Here is a 23410-nt window from a genome sequence, read left to right as displayed (position 1 = left end):
CGGGGTTCGCAAGTAATTACAATCGATATCCAGTAACACCAGCAAGGAATAATCGCCCGTGTTTCAATTGTGGCATCCATGGACATATGTTTGAAGTATGCGAGAACCCGAGACAAGATGTCTGCAACTACTGTTTTGAAATTGGACATCTAAGAAATAACTGCAATTTGTTAATTCGAGGTAATGGTTCACCACCGAATATACAACAAGAAAATCGGGACACTGGTCGACAAGAAAATACAAGTAACATCGAGGATGAACGAAAAAACCAGTAAAACCTGTTCCGAATTCCCCGTCGGTGCAGGTTATCCAAGAAGTAAATAAGGGGTTGATTAACGTTAACTTGGAAAAGGATTATTCCGGCCGTTTGGAGTCGAGACAGGTTCCGTCCAGACCGCCTTACCCTAACTCAGGCCCCTCATCATCACCATCATCATCGTCGCAATTAACATCAACGATGGGAATGTCAACTAACACCGTAGACATCAATAAAATAATTTCTTGGAGTAAAGAAGACCAGTGCACGAATATTCAGGAGGTTGTTATTCACTCAGTACGGATACTAGAAGATCCAAGTTGTGTTCTTGAAGACACAAAGGATATTGGAAAAGACTCAATTTACAATTTATTAACTCTATCTACGAATCCAGAAGACGAGGAACCTGAAATTCCATATGAAGAAGAAATTGATCCAGGATTCGAACCAGTTGATAAAATAGACGACCCGACCAGACCGTCCTCTGTAGAATTAGGTCCTTTTGACCAATTCTCAGAGCCTCAGGTCCCTACTACGATAAATACCAAGCCGTTGTCTGAAGAATTAGGTCCTCTCGACCAATTCTCAGAGCTTCAGGCTCCCACTTCGATATATACCAGACCGTCCTCTGTAGAATTAGGTCCTCTCGACCAATTTTCAGAGTCTCAGGTTCACCATTCAGTCCAGTCTCGACCGATACCCCAAGAATTAGGCTCTCTCAGCCAACCCTTGGAGTTTCAGGTCTCTACATTCACACCAACAACGTCATCGAGAGAAGCATTTGTTCCAGAGCTACTTCAAAAGAAACCACTGTCGTCTGCAATCAAACACCGTCTCGCAGAAAGGAAAATCTTCATCCCAGGATCAGGACCAAGGCCTCCTATCATCACGGCTAGGATCCCTGTATCGCTGTGGATTTTTGGAGTCAAAATTAATGGGATATTGGACACAGGCAGTGAAAGATCATATATCAACGCGAGAGTCTACGAAGATATACGGGAATACGCTTCAGGAGAGTTGAGATCAGATGAAACTCAGAAGAAAGGCATCTTACTAGCTAATCATACACAGTGCAAAAGTCTTGGAGGAGCCCCGTTCATAATCCAGATTGGCTCAGTGGCTGGGGAACAGTATTTGAGCGTATTGGAGAATCTGGGATATTCAGTCGTCTTGGGGATGGATTTTGCATTGAATTTTGGTGTCATAATAGATAGTAAGCTGAGAACTTGGCATTTCAACGGAAGCACTGAAAATCATCCTTTTGAGCTTATTTCCTGTAAAGAAAATAATTCTGCCTGTGCCATTATGACTGTTGAACAAGAACAAGACTTCAAAGATTTTATTAACCAAGAAATGAAGAAGTTCGAAGGTCTTCCAAATCAGGGTTTGACAAATTTAATTGAACACGAGATCATTCTGAAACCGGAAGCTACACCTGTAAGAATAAAACCATATCGTCGAAGTCCAGTGATAAATGAAGAATTAAATAAACAAATAGACGAATTACTAAAGAAAAACTTCATCAGACCAAGTTACAGTGTATGGTCATGTTCGCCAGTGATGGTGTCAAAACCTAATAAAACATGGAGGTTCTGCGTAGATTACCGTCCAATCAATAAATTTACTATACCACCTGCACATCCATCACCTAATATGTTGCGAATTTTAAGTGCATTACATGAAGCAATTTGGATCAGTACTATGGACTTGAAAGAAGCCTTTCATCAAATTCGTATGTCTCCTGCGTCGATTCCTCTTACCGCTTTTTCTGTAGAAGGACGAGGGCAGTTTGAGTGGCTGCGAATGCCCTATGGACTCGTTGAGGCTCCAAGTACATTTCAAAAAGCGATGGATGCGCTTAAGGATAAATTTCATAGAAGATTAATTGATCGGTCTTTGCCTCTGTATTGGTCAGAAAAAGTATTCGCGTATTTGGATGACTGGATAGTTATCAGTACTACCCTGGATGAACACAAGGCAATCTTAAGTTTAGTCTTCGAGGTGTTTAGAGAAGCTGGATTATTAATAAACCCTGATAAGTGTAAATTCTGCCGTCCAGAAGTGAAATTTCTGGGATTTATTGTGAATCAAGATGGACTTCATCCCGATCCAGAGAAGATTGCACCAATCGTTAATTATCCAAGACCTACAAATAGAAAACAACTTCGCAGTTTCCTAGGACTTGTTAATTGGTACCATCGCCATCTACAAGACGTTGCCAAAGCTCAAGGTCCTCTCAATAAATTAACTGGTATTAACACTGAGTGGAAATGGGAAGAACAAGAAGAACAGTCGTTTCAACAACTCAAACAGGCACTAGTGGAAGCACGGCCGTTGGCTATTCCTCGACTTGATCTCCCATACTATTTGTACACTGATGCGTGCGATACGGGACTTGGTGCTTTCTTGGTACAAAAGGATTTGGATACTGGAAAAGAATATTTGATCATCTGTCTAAGTCGTCAACTCCGAGGCGCAGAAGCAAGATATACAACAACAGAAAAGGAATGTTTGGCAGTAATTTGGGCAGTACGGAAACTTCGGTGCTATCTAGAAGGTTCACCATTTACAGTAATTACAGATCACGCTGCTCTAAAATGGCTACATTCGTTACGTGATCCAAATGGAAGACTCGCACGCTGGGCAATGGAATTACTATCTCAACAAATTACAGTGGAACATCGGAAAGGCACGGAAAACGAGGGCCCAGATGCTTTAAGTCGAATGTATGAAGATCAAGATTCTGAGGACTGGCTGAATATTAAGGATAAATTAAAGAAAGTTGATTGTCTTCATTTACAAGTTGCGAATTGGTATGAATTAAAATATAATAATGTACGTAGAAATCCAAACAATCATCCAGAATGGAGAATTGTGGACGACAGACTGGAATATTATCGTCCAGACCCATTCAAGTCTATAGTGGGTGACGATACGGCATGGAAACAAGTGTTAAAGGATTCAGAAGTATTGGAAATCCTTAAGAAGAATCATGAAGATCCTGATGCAGCTCATCAAGGACGAGATCGGATGTATGAACGTATAAAAACACATTACTATTGGCCAGGGATGTTCAAAGACGTTGATAACTACGTGGAAGCATGTGAGACCTGCAAAAGGGTAAAATACAAACAAACATCATCCAAGGCGCCTATGCAGACTAGACAACCTATCCGACCGTGGGCAGTAGTTGCTGCTGACACCACAGGTCCCTTTACGAGGTCTAGAAAAGGTCATCAATATGTGTTAGTGATACAAGATCTGTATACGAGGTTCATCGAGCTGTATCCTCTTCGTCGTCATACTGGGGTCGCGGTGGTCAACTCACTAAGACGCACTTTTTCCTTAAGAGGATATCCATTGTTCTTGGTAACTGACAATGGTCGAGAATTTGTCAACGAAAACCTCAAGGAATTTTTGGAAAGTACGGGAGTTAACTTCACTCCATTAGCAGTCGCCCATCCGCAGGCTAATCCAGTAGAGCGTATCAACAGAACATTGAAGCCGATGATTCGAGCATACATTGATAAAGATCAGACTCAGTGGGATGAACATCTGGGTGATTTCCAACTTGCATATAACAGCTCATATCACGCTGCTCTGAAACTGTCACCATACTATCTAGTCCATGGACAAGAACCACGACTATCTGGCAAAATCTCTGAAAGTGAAATCGATGACTTGGATTTCAATAATGAAGACTGGAAATCACGTATACAACGTCTTGATGAGTTACGTCATAAAATTGAAGGTATCATGCGCAAAGAAAGTGAAAGACAAGAGACATATCACAATAATAACACTAAAATCCCTGTAATAAATTTGGGTGATCAAGTTTTCTATCCAAACCGCAAACTTAGTAATAAAAACCAAGGTTATAGTGCGACCTTAGGCTATAAATATCTCGGTCCGGCTACTGTGTCAAAAATTGTCAGTCCGTTGGTAGTCGAATTAAAAAACGATAACGGTAAAATACTCGGTAATCATTATACTCCGGATCTAAATGTTACGTCCAAAAATTGGTACGTAATTATTTAAGTTTGTGAGTATTTGGCCCAAGCCGAAGCCTATAGACCGGGAACTCCAGAGGTTTTTGTCTTAATAATATTGTTGGTGAAGGTTAAATTAAATGATGAATTCTCTGTTTAAATTTAATACATATATTGTAAAACCGTACAAATATTATTGGCTGCTAAATAACTATTACAAAAATTTAGTTATTGAAAATTATTTAATTACAACTTTAAACGTAATATTAAGTGTAAACAGCACTTAATAAAATTAATTATTCAAATACAAATATTAAACCGAATAAAAATGATAAACGGCACGTAGCTGTTATGTCCGACTTCGCAAACTTTTTAAACTCATGTTGAACACTCCTAGGGAATAAATATTCCATTTTCTCATAAGAGAAACCAGGATGGGTTCAATTGAGCGATACAGAACGTCATACCAGATTTCTTTCTTCTGTCTTTCATTCCCTTATCCTTCTTAAGTTCCCCACTTACTTTTACAACAATTATTCTAATGCGTGGTAACACCCACAACTAGCATTGACTTAAATTGATTTGCGTCAACGGGACATCTTATATGATGCACCTCACCAGAAAACCCCCTCTTTTCCAAACTCGGACCCCCATGGTTGCAGCGTTAAAATTCTGAAGAGCAAAATTACTCTACCGAGCACAGGCTTGCTTTCCGGTCACTAGTTGAATTCAAAGTTTTCAACAAAGAGTCGCAATTTGGTACATAGTATCTTTCGAAAAAAAACAAACCGCGGAAAATTTTATTCAGGAAATAAAATTCGCAAACCATTATATACAAATAAAATAAAACCGACCACGTCGCTTTTATAAAAAAAAAATACAAAACAAAGTAAAGAAAAGTTATAGCAGTGAAATAAAGAAATATATATATATCTATATAAAATATACCGCTCCAAGAGAGAAAAATAAAATCGCATCGCGAAGAAAAATCTTTAAAGAAAAGAAAAGTTAAACAAAGAAAAAGTGTTATCGGTTGTGAGTCCGTAGTTAAGTGTTAATAGCACCGTTTAGTGCATTGAAAATTGAAAACCAGATATTGTAACTAACAGTGAATACATGCGGGAAAATAAAAGAAATAACCTTTAAAGAGTATCATCTCTAATTCCTTTGGGAAAATTAAAGGAATTTTATTCCATTAAAACACAAAACTAATCTAATAAAGAATAAGAAAATATCAGTGTATACTTAAGTGTAACAAATGTTTATGCATAAAAATAAAAGCCTTTAAAGAGTATCATCTCTAATTTCTACTAAGAAAAATTAAAGGTATTTTTGGTTTGTAAGCAATTAAAGTTTAATAGTTGAATAAAAGGAAAGAAAAAGTGAAAGACTGTTTCTGTGCTTCATTAATTAAAATTAAGTTAGTTAATATTGATCACCCTTCCTCGCCGGGTTATCGCGTGCACGAGAGAAAGAGAAATCGTCAACCAGTTCAAGGAACACATCTCAGGAGTCCAAGGGCCTACTACGAAGGAGTCTTCAAAAGGGGAAAAATAATCAACGAGAATTATCACAGCAAAGGTAGGAAGTTTATAAGTGACTATTTTATCTTTAAAATTCTTTAACAAATTTTCCATCGGCCTCAAAAATTTAATTGGAAAAAGGACGCTATAAATTCCAAATCGTATGTATCAATTCCCATATTCTATAACTCATTTTTATTAACCTAAGAATTAAAAGAAAACTTACATCGAAACGTATCCCTAAAATAAAATAAAATAAGGCTTGAATAAAACATTTAAGCCGAAAATTGCATGTGTTAGTCCGAACGCCCCAATCCACGCAACCGAATATTAATTAAATAATAGTCGGACATAACATAGCAAAGATTAATTATTCAATTACAATTTAAAAACGAATAAAACTAATTATTCCAATATAAATTCTAAACACAAAATTTAAATGTTAAAACAACACTTAAATAAAATTAATTAATCAAAATATAAATTCAATTATAAAATTCGCGACCAGACTATTCCTTAAAGTCTCTTACAAAATTTAATTATTCCATATAAATTCAAGTATAATAATTTGTGACCAGACTATTTCTTAGTCTCTTACAAAATTTAATTATTCCCATATAAATTCAAATATAATAATTTGTGACCAGACTATTTCTCAGTCTCTTACAAAAGTTAATTATTCCCCTATAAATTCAAATATAATGATTTGTGACCAGACTATTTCTTAGTCTCTTACAAAAGTTAATTATTCCCATATAAATTCAAATATAATAATTTGTGACCAGACTATTTCTTAGTCTCTTACAAAAGTTAATTATTCCCATATAAATTCAAATATAATAATTTGTGACCAGACTATTTTTTAGTCTCTTACAAAATTTTATCTGTGGTATTTTATATTAAATATTTATTAACATACCTGGGTTTTCACCTTGCAGTATTTACCGTTGCGAAAATATTTAAATAAAAGGATATACTAGAGAACACTTAGTATAACGCTCACTGACTCTAATTAAAAATATACTTGTCCATTCTACGTGGAGGATCCCGGGGGAACCCGGCCACTGAACCTAAGTTTTATTTACGATCCGCATACTTGGAGATCCTGGTCAAGAGAGAGAGTTCACACGACCAATTTTTCGGGTGTCGATTTTCGGGGCGTTCCAGTTGACCTCAATTGGGGGAAAAAGCGTGACCAATTAAGTGTCCGAATTCCTGGGCCCTTACCCTCACTCTTAGATTTTCCAGAGTGTCGTATGAACTCCCACTACAAGTGGATGCCCTCGTATGAGTATGTGTACATATGTGTGCGTATATGTGTCCACCCACACGCAAGCACATTTACACGTGAGCAAAACACACACACGCATACATACACATACTCATGTACATCATATATTCATGTACATCATCTTTACTATTATGAATTATTATTTATTTATTAAATTATTATTTATTATTGGCTATTATTTATCAGGCCTGGCAAGCTGCCTAGAACCTTTGAGCATTATTTATTAATTATTATTTATAAAATATTATATTATTTACCAGGTCTAGTGTTCTCACTTAGAACCTTTTACTATTATTTATTAATTATTATTAATAACCTACTAAATTATTTACCAGGTCTAGTGTCCTCACTTAGAACCTTTAACATTATTTATTAATTATTATTTATAGAATATTATATTATTTACTAGGTCTGGTATTTTTCACCTAGAACCTTTAAACATTATTTATTATTTATAAAAATAATAAAATGTTATTATTTATCGGACTATGAAATAATTTTTTATGAATTATCTTTATGAAATATTTTTAGCTAAAACATTAAAAATGAGTCATTTGTTTTGTTAAAACATTTTTTTTAATGAGTTTAAAATGTGTTCAGCTCTTATCTAGTATTCGAAAACTGATAAAAATTCCTATTTATTTGTTTGTTTTGGTTTAAGCCGTTAAAAGCTTTTGTGACGCACCAAAACGATTTCTAAAACTGACCATCGAGGCACTCAATGTATACTCTCATTATTCTGTTTTACTTATTTAAAAAATTATAAAATTAAAATAAAATCGTCTAAATTTTGCCAGACGTAACATAAAATTTCCGCGCCGGAGTGAACGACTTAACACTAAGACTAAGAACTAAACCTAATTATTAAAAATAAATATTGATGATTGTAGAAAGATATTAATGAGATTATATTTCAGATGAATAACTACCAACAAAGGGGTTGGAAAAGGGCCGACTCTGCACGAGGACAGGCTAGCCGCCTTAGACGATATCAGGCAGGCCGTCATCGGGGTGCTGCAGGCCGCGCTTCAGCATGCCGATCTGTGGCAACACAGACCGGTATACTGGAGTGGCCGCTGCATCCGGATGACGTGGTAACCAGTCAGTCGGTTTTCAACCGGCTGGGCCCAGCCGTTACCAGGAGTAATCCATCGACCTCCAGCCGCCCGATGGAGACACAGGCAGGCTCCCGAGAGGAACCACAATCACCAGCGTTTGGGATACCCCGCATAGCGTCCGCTATAGCTCGTCCATCACCACAAGGGGCAAAACTTGCAGTTAAGGTCATATCACCGCCAAAGACCACTTCAACAACACCGGTTCAGAGCCCAACAACATCCATGTCGACCACAACGATCACAAAATCACCATCGGCAAAATCCAAAAGTGCCAAGCGCCGAGGAAAGCGACATGAGATGCTGCGCAAGCTGGCTGACCAACCCGAGACGGTTGATATGTCGAAACTTGACAAGTTGCGAAAACACATGAGTACCAACAAGGGTCGCAAGTTAGTTAATAAGGTCCTGGGAGGATTAATCCAAGACGGAGATGGGCCTCTCCCTACAACATCAGCCGATTTACCGGTGCTGGCGTCGTCACCGACCCAGCAGCTTGAAGGATGGCAGGAGGAAGCCAGGGCACTCCCTCACCCTAGTGATCTGGAAGTCCAACCACCTACAATTCCAGCAGTAGAGGAACTGGAAGGCCCCCAGGGCCCACCCAAGGCCACTGGTCAGGTCCCTGGGTTCCAAAACTGGCAGCATGGAAAAGAAGAAGAAGAAAAAGAAAAAGAAGAACCAAGAACGAGGACCTAACTGGGCAGAGATGGAGTATGTTGACGGTGGTCCATACGTTTCCGACGATTCTGGGCGGGCAAGCCCTAAGTTCTATACTGAGGAAGAACTTTTGATGGAGGACGTCCTTGAAATTGGCATTAGTTCATTCGACGAGCCCTTGTATACGGGACCACCACCACCCAGATCTGACAAGAAGAAAAAGAAGAAATAGTGTTCTATTTTAAATTTTGTTTCATTCTTTCTCTTTGTCATTTGTCAATTAATATAAAATTTTTTACTTTTCCTAATATTACGATTTAATTAGTCTTGGTCACCTGGCCGTTTCCTATCCTTGGGGTACTCAGGCCTTCGTGATCGCACGGGACCCGGGTGACAGTCTGGCAGGGGGGAGTGTAACAGGGTGAATTATAATTGTGTGAGAAATTAAATATTTGAATTTGAATTTCGTTTCCCGCCGGTAACCGGCCAACGACCTCGTAATTTTCGAGTTAGTAACGCGACTAGTCACCGGGTGTCGCACGATCACCTAGACCCGAATATTCGCCACTCCCCTAGACTAAGTTTTCCGGGAGTGAACCGAAATGGTGGAACGAGACTATAAAAATACCAACGGAACGTGGAATCGAGAGAGTTGATCAGACGACCAAAAGGATCGGACGCAACAATTACAAGGTAAATAATTACGTCTGTACACGCTTCACGTGGAACGAGGCGATTACATTAATTAATTAAATTTGTATTTAGGCTCTCTAAAGCCATTTGTTAAACAATTAATAAATTACAATTTACTTATACGCACTGTTCATTGACAGGTTATAATTTACCATTACCATCCAAAAGATCTTTATTATTGGCGAAAGAGGAATTACGAGGACAAGGAAAGCCGGACAACGGAAAACCTGGAACATAACTAACACCAGAGAGATAGCAGTAAATCATCACCTGAAATTCCCAAGGACTGCTGAAATAAAATTGGAGGTAAATTATAATTAATTCAAGCAGCTGATTAATTTTATTAATCTGGCAAATTAATTATAATATATTATTTAATATCTTTCCGTTGATCTCGCGTAAAGAAACGGATAGTTCAGGCTCTCCAGCCGTTCAATCTCGTGTTCTCGAAAGTTCCGTCGCGTCATTTGTCGTTAATATCTGGTCTAAACTCTGTAGTATTTATTCAAGGCTCCACAGCCAGAATAAAATAAAATTATCGCATAAATAATCCGGTCATTAAAACTATTAATTTATTAATTTATTCCAGGCTCTCCAGCCGTTATAAATTAATTTATTAATTGATATTAAGATTAATACAGGCTGGAATTTATTCCGTCGGCCGCATTAATTCTAAGATTCATTAATTTACTCGAATTACTTAATTAACTCCAATAAAATCGGGAACCGCGTGACGTCAATTCACCGGTCAAAAATTCTAGTCAACCCGAAAACAAATTCTAGTCATTACGTGATTATTAAATTAATTTTAAGTTAAATAAAATATCTAAAATTTAAATAAAAGATACTAGAGTTTGGGTAATTCAGATTATGAGTAAAAAGTGAAACGGATTATTTTAAAAGTGAAGTAAATTTATTGTGAAAATTGTCAGTGGAAAATTTAGGAATTAAAAATAATAATTGAATAAAAATTGTGGCAAATTAATTATAAAAAATTTAATTAGAGAAAATTAATTAAGGAAATTTATAATTGGAAAAAAATTAATTAATTTATAAATTATATTAAACAAAATAAATTAATTGATTAGAAGGACAGTAAATTATAGAATAAGAAAGTTATATTGAGTATTGGAGTTTATGAAGTGTTGAAAAATTGAGTGAAGCAAAGTTGAGTAAAGTCAATTTAATGTCAAAGAAAATCTGTGATTTAGTCCGGTAGACAAATTTAGTTTAGATATACATCCAGGGGATGATTTTATAGTAAATTTTAGTTATACATCCAGGGGATGATATTAGAATAATTTTAGTTAATGTCCAGGGGACAAATTTATTAATTGTATTAAGGTTTAACGTCCAGGGGACGGTATTTTAACGGGAGTGTGTGGGTGTGGAAACGTCCGGGAGACGTATTAGTTTGCCATAAGATTCCGTCCAGGGGACGAGGTATAAATTAGTTTGTCATAAGGAAAACCGTCCAGGGGACGAGGTTATTAGTTTGTCATAAGAATATTAGTTGCCATAAGGATATTTAGTTTGTCATAAGCATTTAGTTTGTCATAAGTATATTAAGTGTTATAAAAAGGGTTAAATAAATAATAAGCAAGGTGCTTAAATTAATTGAAATTAAAAGCAAAGTTTAATAAAATTTATTTCAAGCCTGTTCACTATTCCTCTCCTCTCTCACAAAATTATAAAAATTACGAACGACCCTGAGAATCAAAAAATTACATTAACATCCGGTTCTGGAAGGCCGAGTCCATCTTCCAGTGGCGCCCTAATATTCGACCATAATACTTAGGTGCGACCAGACTTGGCAAGCTAAACACTCTGTCATAATCAGCTGCCGCCCAGTGGTACACCATTCATTGGTCGGCTGCTAACCAATCCCCAGTGGCCAATCCATAAAGTTTTGTCGAAATTAGGTCGCTTTGGGAGGCCCAGCTTCCCAGTGCAGCCAGATCATCGGATATTTGCCCCCTCTCCGCATTATGCTCCATGCTATTTCGTCTGGGAAAGGGGAAAAGATACCCTGGTCTGGCTTCACTGCACCCTCAGCTATTTAAACTTTAGTTACTCGCTTGACCTCAGTCAAGTAACAGTGTCCCTTTCAAACGTCAAGTAGTTTTGCCGTCAGCTATTTTTCGGACAATATTTACACTACATTAATAAACTCAACCGGACTATAGTGACTAAAAATATAATTCTACAGACCAGTGTAGTGCAAAATGGGAAACTCCACGCCATCGAGATACGACCAAGAATTACTCCAAAATTTATTGGGAAGTAACCACAGCAAATTCGAGAAAAAATTGAAGTGTATTCCAAAAGTAACTGAAAATATTCTGCTGACTGATTTCAAATGTACACCAGTAAGTACTTCAATATCATTGCCGTACCAGCAATCGGATGTTTTCTACAAAATATCAAAGTTAAAACTCAATCGCAGTCAATCTCGGCCGTATCAACTTCCCAAAAAGACTCTTTCGAAATCAAAAAATTCACCCAAGATCATTATTTTGGATCCGGATATTGAATTCAGCAAGTCCCCGTTATTCGACTTGTTGACCGAATTAGTCGAGCCTACAAATTTACAGCCACAGCAGAATATTATTCAGTTCAAGTTGTCTCCAAAACAAGCTGATGATATTTCCAACTCACGGTCCCAGTCCAAGGAAGCAAAATTCTCCGTACAAGTGCAAATTCGTTTGTGTAAACTGGACTCATCAGCGAAAAAACAAGATGACTTTATTCCTTTGGGCATTGGACTGAAGATCAACAAACGAGATATTCAATTAAGTGATTCATTGACGGGCAATTCTGCAAGACTTCAATCACAGAAGTTCAAGCCAATCGATATTACATCTCGAATTGAAATATCACCAGTGGAAAATGTCGTAAAAATAAACATACCAGCAGATACGAATAAATATGTTGCGGTTATCAATCTCGTCCGTAAGAAGACCAGCGCGGAATTATTTGACGCATTGAAATCTAAGGCTGGTTTTTGGATTCATATTATACAAGAGAAGCTATCAAGAAGATATTGAGTAAAGATCAAGACATCAACGATATTGCTGCTGTCTCAGTGACAATGTCTCTTGTCTGTCCCATTGGGAACAAGAGAATACGTTACCCCTGCCGGGCATTGTTTTGTAATCATATTGAGTGTATTGACGCCTTGACATATTTACAGACTAATGAAGCTCATGTCACCTGGAAATGTCCAGTCTGCAATAAGCCGGCGGGGTTTGAAAATCTCATTACTGATAATTACTTTAGTGGGATTTTATCTTCAAGTAAATTACAGTCTAATGTTGTTAAAATTCTATTTTCTGAAGATGGTACCTGGGGTAATTTCGTTCCGGCTCTTGTTAAATCGGATCACAAAAAATGTGATAAAAGATCAGAAAAAAGAATATCGGAAACAGTGAACTCTAATAACGAAAGGGATGAATTGTTTTCGGAATTATTGGCTCTTGCAAGAGAATCAAGCGATCACGAAGAAGACTTGATTTCGGCTTATGGAGATTGTATTAATACGGCAATAACTGATTTATTTAAATGAACTGAATATTTGTAAAATTAATTTTTTTTAATCGTTTTAAACCGCTTCTTTTAATAATGTTTTTTAAATTATGTACATATTTTAATTTTCAATTTTTTTAATGAATTGTATGTAAAATTATACTGACAATAAATATTTTTATAAATTTTAAATAATTTTGTTTTTGCTGGTAATGTTTATATAATTATAATTAATTTTAACTCATGTAATTTTTTTTATTTATTATGTGATATTGGAATAAGTAACGCAGTATAAATAATATAGCTTTATATATTCAGTGATATAAAGCGGCTGAGGCAGCCGTTCGGCACGCGCGTGGCTCGGGCGATCACCAAGGTTAAGTAGCATCGAGCATGGTTACTACTTGGATGGGTGACCGCTTAGCCACGCGTCGAGTTCGAACGGAGGTCTCTGAACGTTAGGCGCGGGATGAAGATCTAGTGATCGGTAAAATGGGAATTTTATCGATCACTGGTGCTTCACTCAAACCGATACTGTACTGGCTAGGTTTTCTCTGTGGTTTTCCTACGCCACTACACCTCCATTGCACAAGGGAGTTAGTAGGGCATCACCGTAATGATGCAGTAGAGCACGAGCACAAGTCGGGCCACAGTCGCAAAAATGAAAGAGAGTAACGAAAGGAAAGAGAGCGTAGAAACATTGTAAAAAACAGAAGTTATACAATTGAAACACTAAAATAAAAAAAAAAATATATTCAGTGTTATACAGTCATATTTAGTGACAGAATAATTAAAGTATTAATTTATTTAGAGAAAGTAAATACGATCCGTCTTTTTCCCCGCGTAACTTAAATGTAATTCGAATGATATAGATAAATCTATTTATCTGAATACTTGGGAATTAAAAAGAGTTTACACTATGAAAAGTATAACGATGGGCCCTGGCTACTCCGTATCTAGTAGCCACGAACCACACTTAATTAATATTTCCTGAATTTATTTTATTTAATTATTAATTAATTTAATCTTGGATTTAGGTCGATTATCATTAGTTCTAGAATCGGGAACTTCATGTGTCTCAGGAGTGGATCGGCTCGTCCTGACCGGACACGTGGCTGAAAAATAGACTTACGACTATGGGACTCTGGTGATAATTAACTTACGCGTTCGATAAAGTTCATTGAACAAATTTATTTAACCAAATCCCCTTAATATATACAGTTTTCCACTTAAGCTACAGTAATTTTATATATATATTTACAAATAATTCAAAGGAGCTCATCGACTCGAAACGCGCGTGTTTTATAACGAGCGGGAATAAATGATGGCTAATTAACTACGTTGAAGAGAGAGTGCAATTAATGCGTGTGTAACAATGTAAAAATATATAGATATATTAGACAAAGGCTGTAGGACTTACTGCGGGCACTGCTCGCCTCTGCATGACTTCGTCCTTAAGATCTCCCGGCAGCTAGGTCCTGGTAAAGTTCAAAATCCTTGGCTTGGTGATAACAGCAGTTGGTCTGAGGTGTTCCACGTAAACCGCGAACACTTATGATTTTATTTTATTAAACACAAACTCTAATTCACTGTATAATTATATGATTTTACAAATGAGAGGTTTGGATTTATTTTATTCGAAAAAAATTGCAAAAGAAAATTTCGACTGAACGGTTCAACTTCTTAAGCTTGAGTGTCGTCTTCTGATTAATCGTCTTGGGTCACAACCTCGTGTTGACCCCTCCCAATTATGCGCAGTGATCGATTTGCGGTCACCTGCTGCGCTAAAACTGCCGCCAAGACTCAGCCAAACTCGCAGATCAGAAAATATACGAGAGAGAGAGAGAGAGAGAGAGAGAGAGAGAGAGAGAGAGAGAGAGAGAGAGAGAGAGAGAGAGAGAGAGAAACAATGGAAGCGAGAGAGCCGCACTCTCATGTCTTAAATCGCTGCTGCACGGTTACAAAAGGCACAAATTCAAATTTAAGATCTATCTAATGATACCAATTTTAATAAAATTAACTAACTCTATCATGTCAATTAGGGTGGGCCGAAAATCCGCTTTTTTTCGAATTTTCATTATCAATTCCAAAACCATTTTTCTTTGTACAAAAAAAAAAATTTTTCGGAAAAAAAAAAATTTAGGTCGATATCTTAAGCTCACCAAATCCCACTTAAGTTAGAAATTGTTTAAAATTTTTTTTCCAACTTATTCTGATTGGAAATTTAATTCTCTACAAAAAAGTCTTATAATAAAATTACGTAAACCCGACTAGAATTTCTTCCTGATTTGCCTGAAGTACAATAAGGACCTTATCGGGTTAATATCAGGTTTGCATCATTAGGGCAAACCTGACAAGTTCCTGATCAGGACCTCGTCAGGATATCTCTATTAAAAAAAAAAGTTATTTGCCATCGGGTCGACCTGACGAGTTCCTGATCAGGGCCTCGTCAGGATATTCTTATTAAAAAAAAGTTATCCCATCTCTTTAAAGATTTCATTTACAGGCTAAAAATTAAAAAAAGTACAAAAGAATATTATATAAAAATCACGTCAATCATTGTAACACAGATTTTTTACTTTTTCATCAGTTATTCTTTGACATCATAATGAATATTATATTTACAGTTTCAAGATCACTTGTGTATGTTAGCCCAGTGGATCGCATCGAGGACTTTGAATCAAAAGGACGCAGGTTCGAGCCCAGCAGTTATCGGGATTTTTTCATCAATAAAAAATATGTTTACTTCCTTTTAGCCCACAGAAAGTAGTCAATTTTACAAAATCAAATAGAAACACCTTTGATTTTGCTCCAATTGTTTTTTTTTTGATACCTAATAGGATATTAAGAAATCCTAGAAAGAATCAGAAGACGCTCGCCATTTGTTCATAAATAATAAGTATTTGAAAAAAATGTAAATTGAATAATTTTTTTCTCAGAACCTATTGGTTTTAGGTTTTTGAGGTCCACAGATAAATTGTAGAGCTTAAAGAAGAATATGTTACTTTTTTTTAATCCCCGTCCGATCAGTAGCACCAAAGTTATAAATAATTGAAATTTCGGCTTATTTTTATAAACAAATGGTGTATCTTTTGAACAAATGATCAGATCGCTCTGAAAGTTTAACCAGTTATTTGTTACATTGAAATAAACATTTTTTTAAGTTGGTCGGAATTTTTTAAAAAAAATTGCGTGGTGTCGTGGGACACCAGATAGGAACGAAGTTCCTTATTATAAAAATATTAATTTCAAGTTCTATTCGAAGTATGAAGAAAATGATTATTGGGGTATACATTTTTATTATGATTTTTTTCTCGATAGGTGTGTATGCTGTAAAGAATAAGCATACACAATAGACTGGGCCAAAAAAATCGATTATTTTTTTTTTTTTTTGATACTGTAAAAATATTATTCCTGATGACCAAAAAAAATTATTGTGCAAGTTTGAGTCCTTAATATTGATATGAAGAGGTGTATCGTTACGACTATTTTTATGACAGAAATTTCATATATTACCTCAAACTCGTAAATCATCTATCTGAAAAATTTGAGCAATGTATAGTCTTAAAGAAATTGAATTCCCTACAAAAAATATCTATTAGGAAATTGCCGTAAAACGAGCCGTTTCCTCGTAACCGTTCCTTAAACATTGATTTGTTTTTTTAATTCTTTGATTCTATTTTAGATTTTTGTAACTACTAGAAATATTAAAATTTTTTTTTACGCAAGATTCATATTCTTGAAGAAAATTTAATGCTCTACAAAAAAGTTCTATTATTTTTTGCTAAATTCACTCCTTCGAAAGTTATTCAAGGTTGAAGTTGAGTCAAAACGAGGCCACAGTTCGCATCTAAACTAGAAAATATATTTTTAGCTTTAATTTATCGAACTATTAATCGAGTTGATTCATTTGGAAATTCTAATTTCAATGAAATATTCAGAAACTTCATTGATGAGCTAAAATACTTAGAGACTGAAGGTATTAAAATTCAGACGGAGAATGGTGCAGTACAAGTTTATTTTACCGTAGCTATTGTTTGTGGTGACAATTTAGGAATTCACTATTTGCTGGGTTTTAATAAGAGTTTCAACTCTATTCATTACTGTCGATTTTGTCGAGAACCGAAAAATGTAATGCAAGAACAAACTAAAGAGAATACTGAAGTTCTTCGGACTGTAGAAAATTATAACGATGATTTAAACAAAACAACATGTGGTATCAAACGATATCGTGCTTATTTCATAACTTACCAAATTTTCATTTAACTAAAAACTTATATGCAGACGTTATGCACGACTTTTTAAAGGGTGTATTACGATATGAAATTCCAATGATTATTCGTAGCTTAATTAATGAAAAGAAATCATCATTATCATTATCGTACTTGAATAACCGTATAAAATATTTGAATTACGGACTAAACGTTCCTAATAAAAATTTTCCACCATTCACTGATAACAACTTAAATAATGGTCTCTACATTTGTAGTGCTGCTGAAATGTTGACTTTACTTAATTCACTTAGTTTTATGATTGGTCATCTTATTCCTCGTAAAAGTAAACCATGGCAGTTATTTTTAAAACTGATGCAAATATCGAATTTTTTATTTAGTGACTCTATCGATAGTCCTACAATTGAAATACTAAGTCAACTTATTACAGACCACCACAAACTATATTTAAAATTGTATGGCGACACACTGTTAAAACCCAAATTTCACTTTATGCTTCATTACCCTCGTATTCTTTACTTACTCGGCCCCTTATAGCCATTATCTTGCATGCGATTCGAAGCAAATCATCGTGATCTTCATCATCACGCACAAGTTATGAAAAATAGAAAGAACATATGTTACAGTCTAGCAGTTATGAGTCAGTTTATGTTAAACGAAAAATTTATTTCTCAAAATGGCTTTGAAAAATATACTATTTCTTTCGGCCCATCAATCGAAATTAAAATAACAGATTGAGATAAAAATTTTTTACTCAATAACATAATTACTGATATTGATATAAATGCTACTTTTATTAATACTTCTTGGGCAAAAATTAATGGCATTAAATATATGAAAAACATGATCTTAAAAACTAATGAACTCAATAAATTTGGTAAAATCAAGTATATATTGTTGGATCAAGATAATGTAATTTTTCGAATTTTATTATTGCATGAAACTTTTGATGCGCATTATCATGCCAACAGAATTATTACTAGAAAAATGTGGAGTTTGTTAAAACACGTTGATTTGATTGATCCAATCCCAAAAGAGGAATACGCAGTCGCAAATCGGCATAATTATATTATTTGTTAATTTCAGTATTATGTAAACTAATAATGTAGATAAGATAAAGAAATTTTATTGTAATTTTTAATTATAAAAATTAAAACTAAATGGTAAATAATTTAGTAAACAAACAATACTTTTATAATCTTTTTTATGCATTTTTTTTTACTTTTAGTCGATTTCTAATAAAATACTATTACGTTTTAATAAAATCGTAAATATGTTAAAAGTAATAGTTCTCGCATTTCAATCAAACAAGGATTGAGTTCTATTCAAACGAAGGTCGATAGGAGGACGTTTTAAGAACGTTTTTATCAATTCATTACTTCATTTATCATGAAGTACATATTAATTTAAATTAAGCATTTGTTCCCGACTAGAATTTCTTCCTGATTTGCCGGAAGTACCATAAGGACCTTTTCGGGTTGATATAAGGTTTGCCTGAGTAGGGCAAACCTGACAAGGATCTTGTCAGGACCTCATCGGGATATCTTCATTCAAAAAAAAGTTATTTGCCACCGGGTCAGCCCGAAGAGTTCCTGATCAGGACCTCATCAGGATATCCTTATTAAAAAAAAAGTTATTTGCCACCGGGTCAACCCGACGAGTTCCTGATCAGGACCTCATCAGGATATCCTTATTCAAAAAAAAGTTATTTGCCACCGGGTTGACCTGAAGAGTTCCTGATCAGGACCTTGTCAGGATATTCTTATTAAAAAAAAGTTATTTGCCATCGGGTCGACCTGACGAGTTCCTGATCAGGGCCTCGTCAGGATATTATTATTAAAAAAAAAGTTATTTGCCATCGGGTCGACCTGACGAGTTCTTGATCGGGGCCTCGTCAGGATATTCTTATTAAAAAAAAAAGTTATTTGCCATCGGGTCAACCTGACAAGTTCCTGATCAGGGCCTCGTCAGGATATCTCTATTAAAAAAAAAGTTATTTGCCATCGGGTCGACCTGACGAGTTCTTGATCAGGGCCTCGTCAGGATATTCTTATTAAAAAAAAAAGTTATTTGCCATCGGGTCAACCTGACAAGTTCCTGATCAGGGCCTCGTCAGGATATCTCTATTAAAAAAAAAGTTATTTGCCATCGGGTCAACCTGACAAGTTCCTGATCAGGACCTCGTCAGGATATCGCTCTTAAAAAAAAAGTTATTTGCCATCGAGTCAACCTGACAAGTTCCTGATCAGGGCCTCGTCAGGATATCTCTATTAAAAAAAAAGTTATTTGCCATCGGGTCGACCTGACGAGTTCTTGATCAGGGCCTCGTCAGGATATTCTTATTAAAAAAAAAAGTTATTTGCCATCGGGTCAACCTGACAAGTTCCTGATCAGGGCCTCGTCAGGATATCTCTATTAAAAAAAAAGTTATTTGCCATCGGGTCAACCTGACAAGTTCCTGATCAGGACCTCGTCAGGATATCGCTCTTAAAAAAAAAGTTATTTGCCATCGAGTCAACCTGACGAGTTCCTGATCAGGACCTCGTCAGGATATCGCTCTTAAAAAAAAAGTTATTTGCCATCGAGTCAACCTGACGAGTTCCTGATCAGGGCCTCGTCAGGATATTCTTATCAAAAAAATAGTTATTTGCCATCAGGTCAACCTGACGAGTTCCTGATCAGGACCTTATCTGGAGATCCTTATTCAAAAAAAAGTTATCCCATCTCTTTCAATATTTCATTTACAGGCTAAAAATTGAAAAAAGTACAAAAGAATATTATATAAAAATTACGTCAATTGTTTGAATAATTAATCAATAATTAATTATAAGATGAGAGGATGAGAGGATCTGGTGCGTGTGAATTGGCAGGTGGTGAATGAATTTATTTTAACACTTAAACTTTGCTGAATAAATATATAAAAGATTGATTTAAACTATTTACATTTCACTGAAAAGTTATTCATGAAAAAAGCAATAAGTTATTGTCTTTAGTATGTTATTTCACTTAATTTATTTCCGTGTGCAACACGTGGCCAAGATGGCGACTACGCGCGAAAACGGCCGGTACACGCGGTGAGACTGAATTAATTACAAAAGCACTGAAATTAATGATGAGAACAAAAATAATATATTTAATAATTGGGTGCAAAAAAAAAAGAGTAGAAACGCAACAGGAGGAGAGCGAAGTGTGCAGTCAAAAAATTAAAAATAAGGCAGCAAACAAAAATAACAATAAGAAAAATAATGACAATGGGGAAAAAGAAAATAACAGGGGCAGCAGAAAGGGGTATAATAGTAAAAATAAAAACAATAAAAACAAAAATGAAGAAAGAAATAATGGGGACAGCAACAACGAGGAGATGGATAAAGGTCACAAAGACATAAGCCGGATAAAAAATAATAATAATAAGAATGAAAACAAAAAAGATAAAGGGAAAGAGGAGGGCAGGAAAATATTCTATTGGAACATAGCAGGCTGGAACGACTACGAGGAGTTAAACAAAATAAGTGAGGGGTATGAGATCGCAACATGGGTAGAAACATGGATAGAAGAAAAAAATATCGAGAAAGTAAAGGAAAAGTTAAGTGGAAAAAATACCCCAAATTATATTGCAAGAAAAAAAACAAGAGGGACGAGCATAGAATATGTCATAAGAGAGAGAGCGATAAGGTACATGCTGGATATCACAAGAATGGAGAATGATAGATGGCCAAAGATATGTTTAAAGGAGGAAATGAGAGGAGTGCTAAATAAAAACCCAACAAAGTGGGGAAAGAGAATGGCAGAAATCTTAAAAGAAATAGGAAGTGAGGAAATAATACAAATGATTTATGAAAATAAGGAAACAGAAGAGATAGAGACTGCAGCAAAAGCAGGGCTGGAAAGAATGAAGCAGAATATAGAGGCTAAAGAGGCGAGAGCGATAGAAAACTCAAGCTACAGCGAAATGTATAAGAGAATAATAATAGAAGAGCTCAGGAGCTCAAGGAGCTTGACAACATCACTGTGAATATATTTTCGAGCTCGAAAATGCTATTACGTGGAATCATTATTTTATGAGCTTTTCAAGCTCTAACAAGTTACGTTTTATGCCAGAGTTTGAAAAGTTAAGAATCGAAAATCATTAATGAAGAAGCGGCTTTTAAATTTTTATTATCGATTATGTTCTCTGAAATAAATGTGTTAAGGCAGAAATCAATGTCAGTGATCAAAATCAATATTTGAATGAGTTTTGAATTAGGTCCGAGCAATAATATGTGGAATATCCAAGAAAAACATTGAAGACTGGGTTTTTTCAATTTTTTGCTGACAATATGTTTAAAACTAAGGAACAAGTTACATGACATTATCTGATGATCGAGAGAGACCATAAAGAGAAAGAGTTGGTATGATTTCAGACACATTTTAGCATATTATATTTTGATTTATCTGGAAAAATAACATAAAACGTTATTTTTTTAACTTTTCAGCGCCGATATCTTTTGAACTAATCAACGGATTTTAACGTTTGAGGTGGCGATCGACGCGTTTTCTTGAATTCTAGAGCTGATTATATTTTGAAATTGATCGGATGAGTCACTTCAAAGATAATCGAAAAAAAACAGTTTTTTGTCATTTCTTTCGCCAACGATATCTCTCGAACAAATTAACCGATTGAGATGGTTGAGGTGGCATTCGACGCGGCTTATAAAGTTCTGAAGCTGATTATTTTGAAGTCGATCGTTCAAGTCGTTTCTGAGAAATCACTAAAAAACTAAAAAAAAAATTTTTTTTTTTTTCGTAATTCGCCAATATTTTCGAGTCTGCTTGATCAAATGATCTGAAATTTTCAGAAAAGTTGAGGGCCAACAAGCTCTTTCGATTGCCACCTCAACCATCCAAATCGATTCATTAGTTAAAAAGTTACAAAGAGTTTACCCACACACACACACATACATACATACATACTCTACGACATCATTCTGAAAATAGTCAGAATAGCTTCCTCGGACCTCCAAACGTCGATATCTGATGAAAACTCGACTTTCAAAAATCGGGGTGAAAACAATAACTTCCCAATTTTTCGAAAATCGTCGATTTTCTTAGCGGGAAGTTAAAAAAAAAATATATATAGGAAAGAGAGTGAAAAATTAAAAATTAAAAATAAAAATAAATAAATATAATTAATAATAATAAAAAAAAGGGGAGAGGGCATTAATAAAAAAGAGTGTATGTGCATGGCAAAGTCCATAAAGCGGTTAAAGCAGAGGCATATACATAATCTGGGAAAGTGGTGAATAAAAAGAGAAGGGGAAAAGCAATATGATAATATGTGCAGTGGGGCTAGAAGCTATAAATTGGTGATAACAAAAGACTTAAAGACTAAAGTATATATAAATAATAAAATTAATTAAGAACAAAAAGAATTTATAAAACAAGTAATAGATATAGATAAAAATGAATATACTCTAAAAACAATATATATAAGACATTATAACTAATGTATTTAAACACTTTGTAAAACACTAAGGTGATACAAATAAAAACCATTATTATCATTATATTTAATAATTGCATTGAAGTATTAGAAGCAAAAGTTCACAATTTAATTGATGAGAGCACACTTGATTATTCGCAAAACTGAGAGATTAAATAATGCACGATGCGTTTATAATGAGAAAACTGTAAGCAAGATGTCTGAGAGAGTCTAAAAGAGTGAGTGAGACAGCGCATCCGTCTTCTTCATCCCCACTCCAGCGGTCTTTTATATGAGAACGCGACTAGCGGAGCCGCCTATTGTAGATGACTGATCGATAATACGGTCGATAAGATATCGACGGTGAGAATTGAATATCTGAGGGCGGGAGATTTGAACATTCTCCCCGCCTTCTCCTACTCGTTGTAGAAGTGAGACTATTTCTGAGGATCTTCCGTGGTCGATGAGACTGGTAATAGCACTAGTTTGCCAATTGGCCTTTTGAGAGTTGTTGATGCAGTTTTGAGAGTAACTACTCTGATGAGACCATCGGCACCAGGATGTAGTTGGATGACATGGGCGAGCGGCCATTTTGTTGGGGGATACCGCTCGTCTGAGAGCAAGACAAGTGATCCAACTGCGATGTCGTGATGAGAGGTGTTCCATTT

General features: G+C 35.5%; 1 protein-coding gene across 1 annotated transcript; it reads left to right on the top strand.

The window, feature by feature from the left end:
- The first annotated feature begins 11752 nt into the window (after positions 1–11752).
- LOC130670051 (E3 SUMO-protein ligase PIAS4-like) lies at positions 11753–12574 on the top strand. The gene has a single exon (XM_057473223.1). It carries the CDS (start codon positions 11753–11755, stop codon positions 12572–12574), a length of 822 nt encoding a protein of 273 aa, XP_057329206.1.
- The last annotated feature ends 10836 nt before the right edge of the window (positions 12575–23410 follow it).

The sequence above is a fragment of the Microplitis mediator genome, chromosome 6 (genome assembly GCF_029852145.1).
Source record: "Microplitis mediator isolate UGA2020A chromosome 6, iyMicMedi2.1, whole genome shotgun sequence".
Taxonomy (NCBI): domain Eukaryota; kingdom Metazoa; phylum Arthropoda; class Insecta; order Hymenoptera; family Braconidae; genus Microplitis; species Microplitis mediator.
The sequence above is the reverse complement of the archived record's forward strand: the minus strand, read 5'-3'. Positions and strand labels throughout refer to the sequence as shown.